At 46.4% G+C, this 10,494-nt stretch overlaps 1 protein-coding gene across 1 annotated transcript; it reads right to left on the bottom strand.

The window, feature by feature from the left end:
* Nucleotides 1-960: 960 nt before the first annotated feature.
* LOC118507227 (E3 ubiquitin-protein ligase ariadne-1) lies at nucleotides 961-9,602 on the bottom strand. The gene is made up of 10 exons (XM_036045393.1): nucleotides 9,311-9,602; nucleotides 8,065-9,177; nucleotides 6,914-7,069; nucleotides 6,771-6,827; nucleotides 4,896-5,111; nucleotides 4,468-4,743; nucleotides 4,236-4,393; nucleotides 3,766-3,889; nucleotides 3,460-3,686; nucleotides 961-3,370 (listed from the first exon to the last, which is right to left on the bottom strand). The coding sequence occupies exons 2-10, from the start codon at nucleotides 8,266-8,268 to the stop codon at nucleotides 3,286-3,288; spliced, it is 1,503 nt and encodes a 500-aa protein (XP_035901286.1). The 5' UTR covers nucleotides 8,269-9,177; nucleotides 9,311-9,602; the 3' UTR covers nucleotides 961-3,285.
* Between the last annotated feature and the right edge of the window lie 892 nt (nucleotides 9,603-10,494).

Here is a 10,494-nt window from a genome sequence, read left to right as displayed (position 1 = left end):
AACGATAAGGCCCCGAGCGGCCGCTCCTGTCGCTCCTAGGCTGATCCGCCACTGACAACCAGTAGTGGATGTGTATAAGTGTGCAGTCTTAACGACACCTTATTAGATTCCACAAGAGAGGTCTGAAGACCTAGCCATGTGGGACATCAAGCTTTTATTGTTAAACGTGTTCTGCACATCAAGGATGATAAAGGCTTAGAGATTCTGGCCAAATCAATGCGCTAATAAAATGTTCGGCAGAGCAAATCATATACAGAGTGTAGGGTCTGATCACCGAACGAATCAGTTGCCAGGTAACGGTCTATGGTCGTTGAGCCCTGGACAATAAGTCTTCTCGGTACCTATCGTAGTTGGTCGATGAATCCTCAAGCTTAGGACCAGAGCAAGCCATTTTCGAAGCAGCGCGTTCGCTATCTTGTTGACATCCTTCGTCGTTGAACAGGTACGATCACTCTTTTCTGAGTTGTATACAACGGGTTTGAAGAAGGAAAGCTTTGTGAGAATCGATCACTTCAATCTGACGCTTCTACAACACTGGGGAACTCCATCCAGGATCAGTTAGCACGATCCGAAGGGTTTATCACCAACATGGTAGCGTCAGATGCGAAAGCAATTGCCAGCATTATCTTATCCCATTTAACAATATCGTCGACCTTTCCTTAAACTATGGACATCCGATCCAGTTATCCACTCCCAATTGGCCAACCAAACTCCATCCATGGACACCGGTTCTCATACAAAACTACTATAAAGGAAGCGCACTGCAATTGTGTTGTTATTAGTTTTTTATTGTTTCGCTTTGTTTTGTTTTGTTTTGTTTTTTATCTTTATCGCAATATATTTGATCACTTTTTGCGGTTTTATTAATGTAAATTCACGAGTTTTCTCTTCTTCCCAATGCGCGAGTGTGCTTTTGCCTTCTCTCCACCAGCACTCTCTCTCTCTCTCTCCCTCTCTCTCTCTCTCTTTCTATATATGTATATTTTCTCTCTCTCTCTCTCTCTTTCATCACTCTTTCTCTTAAACTCCTGCTAATGTTTACGTTTTCTTCTCGTTTTTAGTATTTTTCTCTTCTGTTTTTTTTTTTGTTTTTGCTAATCCGTCGCTTAGTTCGCTTGGTTCCACTAACACAAAGTGTTAATCGTTAATCCGACGCTCTCTCTCTATACACATACCACACCACCTAGTAGTACAAACGCGCGCCCACGCTTTCGTCCTCTTTTCTGTTGCTTGTGTGTTGTCGGCTTTGCTATGCTGCTAGCTTCTGGCTCTTGTGTGTGTTTTATACTATGCACGCACTCGTAACGGTCTCTTCGGCCCCATCCAATATAGTCAACAAAGTTCATATATATATACTGCTTGTTCTATGAGTTCGTTCCGGCCGACAGAGGTTTAGCATTGAAGAACCTGCTTGCACCACTTTTACGGTTCTGTTAATATATCATCTTGTTTGAAATATATTTTTACACATCTGTGCGGGTTAACCTCCTTGGGACAACAGTGAGGTCACTATGTACAGTTTGGTATAAACCAGCACTCCACCGCTCATGTCCGCACACACACAATCAAAAAGGGTTTGCCGATCTACCGATGATTCAGCACTAGAATTCTTCTAAATGTTTAACAAACCTAAGGAGACACTTTCCTGCGTCCATTGCCGAATAACAAAATTATGAAACAAAAAGCAGTTTAACATAGGCAAACGTACGAATAAGTAGATTAATCGACAGCTATGCTGTATAGCAAACTAAGAGCCTTCCAAGCCCACTAACTCATTCAAACGATTAGTAGCAAAGCGTAAGACTCTGACTAATGATCGCTCGCACGATCGATTGGTTCTTCTGGCAGGCATGGACTCGCATCAAAGGATCGAGCAAAAAAAAAGGCAAAAGAAAAACAACCAAAAACAAAAACCCTTTATGCCAAATTACCGATTTATACCGTCCGAATCCTTTGTTTTATTATTATCACACTTCAAAGCTTTCCCACACTACTGCAAAGTAAGTTCGAATAGGTTCTCGGTGTGTTTCTGTTTGCGATCGGGAAAACAGATGGATGGCAAGATGGATGTTATGAAGAGAGGGGTTGCGGGATTCACCAGTGGCGGTTTCTTCACTTAATGGTTAACTTTTCTACCTTATGCCGATGATAAACTAAAGAAAGCAAAACAAACAAAAAACAACGCACACACACACAAAGAAAAGGCAAGCAAAATTGTCGAGAAGAATTCGTCGCTTCGTTTTTTGGTTTACAACCACTACAGCACACAACAAGCACAAGTACAGACGCCCGAACAAATACTAAAAAGGAAATAACTCCAGCAAAACCGGGACAAAACACACACGTTACAACGCGCTAGGGAAAGGCCAGCAGTAGTGAGCGCGCCAGCCAGTGTCTCTCGTTGTATCCTTGCGCCGCCCTGCGTGCGCGTGCGTGGCAAAAGTTTAACAAAACCTGCAACAAAACTCATGCTGGCGGTGTGTGAGTTTTTGGTTTAGTATTTCATATTTGTTCCACGATGTATTGTTCTTGGTAAAACGAAAACACTCCAGACTGCGCACGATACATTTGCACAACTAGCTAGCCTAGGGCGGCGCTTACCGAGGGTCCCTATCATAGTTACGTGTCCGCGCGTGTGTTGGTGTGCAGTACACGACTAAACAACAGTGGATATAGTGGGGGGTTTGTTGTTGCCTTTTATGCACTTCAACCTCTCTCTCTCTCTCAATGCCTCAATCGAGCTAACTAAAACACCTAGCAGGGCCAGTAGCAGCAGCAGCAGCAGCAGTGGTCGTCGTCGTCAATCTGGCGGATGCAATTTCTGCAAACTGTCGTCAGCACGCGCTTTCTCGCATCTTTCTACTACGACCGGGCGGTAGATAACAAAACCTACTTTGGCTATACAAATCTTCATCGGCTATAATTTAAACACAGCGTTCCTCACAGCAAGCACCGCGGATTTGTTGTTTACGAGCGAAGAAGGCTTGTTCGGGGTTTTTTTTTGTTTTTGTTTGTAGCTTCTTTCTCCGGGAGCGTGAAGGGGGGGCAGTTAAAGTTGGTCGCAGTTGCTTTCCCAAATTTATGGGGACAATTGGCCGCGGGGTGGCCTAAAAGCGTGCGGCCATTACGATCGTATCGTGCTGTGGTACATCACCAAACACAACCTACCCAAACCACGATATCTAAGCTGTCCTCGCGCGCGCATTCGAACGCTTCATCAGATCAGAAACTCGCCAACTCTCGCTCTCTCTCTCTCTGTCTCTCCCATTGCACACAACAACAGCATCAGTTGATGGTGTACTCCCACCAATCCTTCTCATAGCCTTCGTGTACGTGGTCCAGCAACGCTTTCCGACGCTTCTCGCAGTATCTGGAAAGGAGGGGCGCATAAAGAGAGCGGTTTTAATCACACACACACAATCCATTTCGCGCCTAGTGAGCTAAAACGTTCCACCTTACCTATACTTGTCCTGTACTTTCTGTTTTATGTCCGCCAAATTTTCCGACGTAATATCACGCTCCAAGTACTCGGATAACGTTTCCGTGGCCGTTTCCAAATCTTTCTGATTCTCCTCGAAGATCTGCGACTGGTTGTTCTTTTTCAGATAGTAGGCAAACACGTAAGTGCACATCAGTGTCTGGCGGCATTGGCAGAGAATGTCTACGGCTTTCTTCAGGAATTGGACCTGCAAACAATTGGTGAGCAAAAGGAAGTTCGCATGATCAGTAAAATCGGGTTGCGTTGGCGCGCCATGGTCCTATTACCTCAATCCAGGACATGTTATGCTGCTGCATTTCTTCCATCTTTTCCTTTACCGCCGCATACAGCTTGTGTTCAAATTTAAGCGACTGCATGTGGTTGATGTAGCGATTGTAGTAATGTAGATATCTGTAAATAGGAGGGGGAAAGCAGAATAATGTGAAATTCTAGTCGAAAGTCCTTGATCTGAAATGTATATCTAAGGGGACTTAATTGCTTAATTGGACCGTTCCCTAGCTATGCGTATGAAGGAACGGTCCGTCGTCTGAACAATGTCGTCTGAATATATACCAACAATAATTCTGACCCTTGGGGTTATCGAGGCGACAAACGGCGCCGGTATTCATAAGGCAGGACCGGGATTCAAATCCCATCCGGACCGTTCCCCCCGTTCAAGTCTACTACGCCAATATTGGCAGGCATATTTCTACTTATTCCTACCAGTCCCGACACCGACAATAAACCGTTTACAAACCTTGCCAACGTTGAACGCAACCTCTCCTGAGCGTCACGCGCCGCACGCGCCTCATCCTCATCGTATCGGTTGCAGTTGTACCAGGACGAACCGTGCGGTTCCCAAGATCCGAGACATACCCAGCAGAAGTCATGTTTACAGTTTTGATTTTTGCATACCTGTGTTAAATGTTGAAATCGTTCGTGAAAGTGCATCCTCCCATCGTTCATCGACCACCCCCTGTTAAACTCACCATATGGTTACAGCCACCGTCCTTCTCTATTGTTACATTACACTTCGGACACTCCTTCGTGTTGGCGGCGATCCAGTTGGAAGTTTCCGAATCATCATCACACTTTTTGATCCATTTCTTCAGCAACTTGCACTGTACCGGATCGTGCCAATTTTCGCCACACTCGAAGCAGAACACGTGGTTGCACTTGCAGACAACCGGTCGCGGATCGACGTACTGCACCCTGATCGCGTACGTACAGTCGGCCGATGGACACCACCGTAACAACCGATTACACTATGCGGAGAGAGAGAGAGAGAAAAAACCCAGGTCATAGACATTAAAAACAATCGATTTAGTAAACAATTTTGCGGTGTGCGATTAAGAGTAGTGTGCTGTGTGTGTGTGTGTGTGTGTTGATGTGCCTCGACGGGCTGGGAGTCACTTACCTCGACAAAACTATTGGTGATAAGGTGCTGGTATTTGAGTCTGACTCGCGAATCCTGCACCAATCGCATTACCGTTACATCATCGACCAGAATATCACATCCATGTGCCGCGCACGCTATCGACTGGCCGAGCCCCTCCTCGACGATCTTTGTGGTCAGGTACTCTTGCCAGCATTGCGTACAGAAACGGTGCCCACATTCCAAACCGGTCATCATCTGCCGTGGAGGAGATTGGGAAAATTTTACACAAAATTTATTTTAAAATCCGTTGGCGTGTGATTTCGCTTGTGTTAAATAAAGTTTAAAACATGGTAGCGGTGGAACAAACATCTGTAGCATGGATGACCTATATGGAAAAAAAGTGGTCTACGCGAGAGCTTTTTGTATCGTATTTGATGATTTTCAAACCTCGTGCGGTCTCGGCCTACCATTTCTCGCTTTCTGTTACTCTATTTTACCACGTACGGGGACGCGGTTTGGATTGGGATTTTAATCCCAGAGCTGTCATGTGAAGACTGGCGGGCCATCAGACCGAGGATCCGGATGGGATTTGAACCCCGGTCCTGCCGTGTGAGGACAGGCGCTGCTGTCGCCTTGGCCACCGGACCGCAACGCAGTCATTCTTACTGTTATCAAAAGCAACTGAAAAGCAGTGCTGAATGGCCTTTATTTGAAATCAATCGAAGATGACTCGTGGCCGTCCTATAATTCCAATGCAATCCATCTCTTTGGTGAAGCTCCTCTTAAAGATTTAGCTAATTAGGGTGCCGGGGGATCAAGGATAATTCCTTTGCTCGCTAAAGAAGTAATCATTGATGTCACATCTATACTGAAAAGAGTAATTTTGTAGTCTTCTTCCTTATGAAACCCGCTGCGGAGTACGAGGACATATGAAAGACCAAATCTGTTGAAAAGTGTCTGAATTAATAGAGCGAACTTAGTAAAGGCTCGCGAACTAAGCGCTTGCATAGGAGCAGCTTGGCCCGGACTCTGTAAACAAAAATTAAACCAGTATCAATTATAAAACTGATTTTAAAAATTGCTTGGCAAAAAAGCTTCATGACAACTTCAATAATCTCCTTATTGTTCTTTGGCTACAACAAACTCTTAAGATCCTGCTTGCCTTTTCTTGCTTCCTAGACCTGATTTGACCCGTAGCTCGGTAGTCAGTCCTGCGCACGGGTATTGAATTAGCTGCAGTAGTTGAACGACCCTCCCCTTACGACACTATTGCATCATTCCCTTCACATCTTGCGTTCAAGCCATTTAAAAAATAGACAGCACAATCAAGCTCAACCAAATACCTTATCAAATGAAACAATTTGTTACAACAAAAAAAGCTTCAAGTTTCATTGCTTTGCCGAGTGCAACTTTAATGGCCTTGAAAGCCACTCGAAACAGCAGTGTCATGTGCTTGTGCGACACACACACCAGAAATGATCGAAGCATCGTCGCATCAACCGACCAGACTTTTGGCTACATTCGGCACTGTTTTTGTTTTGATAGAGCACCAGCAGCACCGCGGCGACATCACGTATCCGGAAAAACCGTTGGCAAAATAATGAACGTTTTAATTTTAACCCGCCCCGTGCACCGATCACAGAAGCAGAAGACTGTGTACACCTATTACAACGGTGGTGTGTTTGGTTGAAAATAACCAACAGAGCGAACGACGCAACAACAACGGCCATACCATACACATGCATCCCTCTAAAAGGAGAAAAAGATTCACTTTCAAAGGCCAATGTCAATGTGTGATCTCTGGCAAACGGGGGTGACACGAATGTTCGGAGCATCATGTGTGGTAAGGTGGGATGATCAAGCTACGACGAAACAAAGAAACAAACAAGCAAACAAAAAACACACGCCGCTTACACTGGGAGGGAACGTTGAGTAGCATATTTCACAATCCTCCGTTCTGGACTTTTTGATCTGCAATGGAGAAAGACGAGAGAGGAGTAAGATTAAGAATGTGACTAATGGACAGGTGTGTACACAAGAGCTGGTTTGGCACATACCTTTGGCTTGAGTGCTAAACTCGGCTTACGGAACGGGTTGATAACGTGCGCATCCTTAAATAGCTTATCTTGATCACCGTCGTAGAACCGCTCCATTAGCTTTTCCTTGTCCCATTTGAAATGGTTCAACAGAATTCGGGTGATGGTGGCAGGGATCTGTAGGGGCAGGCAAAAGACAAGACAAGTATGTTAAGCTCTTAGCATTAAAAAAGAGAAAAGCAGTTCTATGAAACATAAAAGAAAGACTTCCAGTTTTGAACTTTTCCACCAGATGATGGATCACAACAAACAATACAAGTTTGACAGTTCGGGTATACCCTCGTTTACAAACACCTTGACCGTGTCAGTCAGACGGACGGAGCTCACGCACACACCGCCCAAACCATGCACAACACGCACACACGACGCACTGTCGAGCAATCCAGAGCCAGCCAGCCAGCCAGCCAGCCACTACCAAGAAGAAGAAAAAGTGATACGCAAATACGGCTGGTGGGGCGTAAAACCAACGGGGCTAGCCTCCCAGACCTGGCGCAGCGTTGTGGTGGTGCAGAAAAATCGTAACGCAATTAATATCGGGTAACAACGGCGGAAAATGAACGTCACTCACATGCCCGTGATGAATCAAGTAGGCAGAAAAATTGCTCAACCCCGCGTCGGACGGATAGCAGCTCTCGTTGGGGATGGCCGAAAAAATGCAAATGATTTTCCACGGGCATTGGGGGAGGGGTGGACGAAGATGTAAATGTGTGCAAAGGCGTATAGCACAATGACCTAGATACACCTTCAGAAACAACAATTGACAGTTCTCCGTGAAGCCAAAACAAAGAGCACCACACCACACAACAGTGTGCGGTGTGAAAAGCAAGGAAAAAGGGAACAAATATGTCACCGAGCAGCAGCAGCGCCACCAACAGCCCAAGTTTGCAAAGGACAGAAGCGCGCGCTTCGGTAGAATGTAGAACAATGTTTTCCCTCCTCCGACCCTCGTGTCTCGCACAATGACCTCGAATTTTCCATTGCTTTTCCTCCAGAAGCCACAACGCAACGCAGCTTCCCGACGTTCTTCCGACCTCTTCTGTGCCAATCCCCAGCACTCCGAGGAAGGAAAGCTGCAAAAATTTGCTTCCCGCTTGGGGAGCACTTCAACTCACCTCCACGACCGTGTTCACGTCCTTGATGCAGTCGACCATATGCTGAACGATTTCGTCGGTCGTCAGCACATCGTACGGGTACTCGTCCGTTTCCTGGCCACGGTCGCGCGGATTGTTGATGTCCACGTCCATCGCAAAGTCGTCATCGCCGCTGGACACATTGCCCGAGTCGTGCTCCTCGAAGCTTTCGTCATCGGAATCCATTCTCACTTCCGGGGCAACAACAACGACAACAGCAACGTCGACGACAGCGAAAGACCTTCACGCACGAACTACACACAACGCGGGCTTTAGTGCTGCTGCCGTTGCCCACTCAGGTTGATGATCTGTTTACGTAGCCGCTCGCGTACGAACTTGGCCCCACACACTCTACTCGCTCGCCCCCCCCGAAAGGACGGTGGTCGAAGAGAAGCAGGAGACGGGACAACGCAAGATTCCCTCCTTCCTAGCGCGACACACTTGATTGACACACTTCGAAACTCGCGGAAGTGGAGCTACACTGGCAACGGATTCCTCGCTATTGCTGGCGGCAGATATTTGCTCGATTCACTCGTATTCGATTTGGGGTTGTGATGATGAGATGTGGTTCCGAATCGTGGGGAACCGTCGTGAAGGGGAGAAAAAAAACTTCTTCTTCTACACGAAACCACCCCCCGCACACAGTCGCACACACCACCACACACACACACACACGCTTTTTCACTTGAATTTTCCAATATACGCTTCGGGTTCGGATCGTGTGTGCCTGCTGCTGTCTGGTCACGGCCAGCCCACACTACTGCACCACAGCTGCGAGAGAGTGTGGAATCACTTGTGATTTTTTCTCCCCCCAAAACCTCGTGTGCCGTACTCCTCTACCGCCTGCCCATCCAGCAACGGTAAGCACACACGGCCAAAGCAAAAACGCAAATAAAGCAACAAACGTAACAGCACACACGTTTGTAACCTTACGGGCACTACCAGCGCGCACCAAGGCGCAGCACCACACGACGACGACGACGACGACGATGGGGTAGATGATTTGGAGCGATCGAAGCACGCGAAGTAGGTAGCAGCAGCAGCAGCAAAATCGAACAGATTCACGCAGGTTCGAACGATCCGTGTATCACCACACTGCAAAGTCGAAAAAACGCAACGACGAAAACGACAAATAAAACAGAAACCCAGAAACGTTCCCGTGCTACACCACTACACACAACCCGCACGGGCACGCACGTAGGGTAGCTAGTCACAGCAGCTTACTCACACACACTCTCGGGCACAGTACGGCCAGCAGCAGCCGTGTTTCATCACACACTACCACACACTCAAACACAATTGGTTGTTGGGTACCGTTTTGTTTTTGCTATTCCGTGCCTCTGCTAGCTGCTGCTGCTGCCACTGCACCGTAACGACCACGAACACAGTGTCACTGGGGAATTTGTGAATATCACGCACGGCACCAAGATTTCACACCCGAAAAAATAGCCTCTTGCTGCGAATGCAATTTTGTTTCGCACTCTCTCTCTCTCTTGTTCTAGTTCTGGTGAAGAAAATCTGTGGAAAGAGTTCAAGCACTGAAGTAGCACGGTGTAAACGGTACCGCACCCGAAGTGGATCGCCAAAGTTCGGGTTTGTGAGTTTCGAACGCGAAAATCGAACATCGGGTTTTCGAAAACGGTAACTTTTTGAATGCAATCAGCTGGTAAGCGTTGCCACATATGGTTACTTTGTATTTGAAGCGGGCCTTTTGTTAGTGCTGTTTATTGTAAATAGATCTTATTCGTAGAGATGGCTTATAACTTTCTAGTGACGAATAAGGAGAGTTGTAACGGTTTTCGGAAACGAATGTTGAATCGGAATTCGAACAGCGAATGAAGGCGATTTTCTACGTCCACGTGAGTTCAACGTGGCGGTTTAATTGCAACATTTGTAATTTTATATAAATTACCCTTTTTTTCGTACATTGAATATTTATGCTTGGTTTTTACGTCATTGAATGCTAATCTCTAACATTATAAAACGATAATGCAACACGATTGAAAACAATCCGGTGGTTTGGTAGTAAGAGCTAGTCCAAGGAACCACCGTACGCAGCAGTAGTTATCCACATATCCGAATAAATGATCGGTTTTGGTCTTTTAAAATAGTCAACTACAAAATTAATATTAACCCTGCATTCTACACTTACTAAGGCATGCCTGGTTTGTCTCTGTTAGGTATTTCCACGGTATGCCTTGTAAATCGAGATTCCAAAGATTCCTAACTAACTCCGCCGGCATGAGCATACGCTAAAGGTAATCCTCATCTTTAAAACCTAATATAGGACCAGCAACTGGTGGCCGCATGTCCTTAGTCTGGTGCTCGAGAGGATAGCGGTGCCGGTCTTCACAAGGTAGGATCGGGTATCGTAGCCCATCCGGATCCTAGGATCCAAGTCATGGAAGGCAG

The sequence above is a fragment of the Anopheles stephensi genome, chromosome 2 (assembly GCF_013141755.1).
Source record: "Anopheles stephensi strain Indian chromosome 2, UCI_ANSTEP_V1.0, whole genome shotgun sequence".
Lineage (NCBI taxonomy): Eukaryota > Metazoa > Arthropoda > Insecta > Diptera > Culicidae > Anopheles > Anopheles stephensi.
Note: the sequence above shows the minus strand (reverse complement) of the source record. Positions and strands in the feature narration are given on the sequence as shown.

What these genes read in the sequence shown, in the direction of transcription:
- LOC118507227 (XM_036045393.1), bottom strand. Translation starts at nt 8,268, where the DNA reads ATGGATTCCGATGACGAAAGCTTCGAGGAGCACGACTCGGGCAATGTG. An exon ending in GTTTAGCACTCAAGCCAAAG is followed by an intron (nt 6,828 to 6,913) that starts GTATGTGCCAAA and finishes TCTCCATTGCAG; the next exon opens with ATCAAAAAGTCCAGAACGGA. An exon ending in ATAACATGTCCTGGATTGAG is followed by an intron (nt 3,687 to 3,765) that starts GTAATAGGACCA and finishes AATTGTTTGCAG; the next exon opens with GTCCAATTCCTGAAGAAAGC.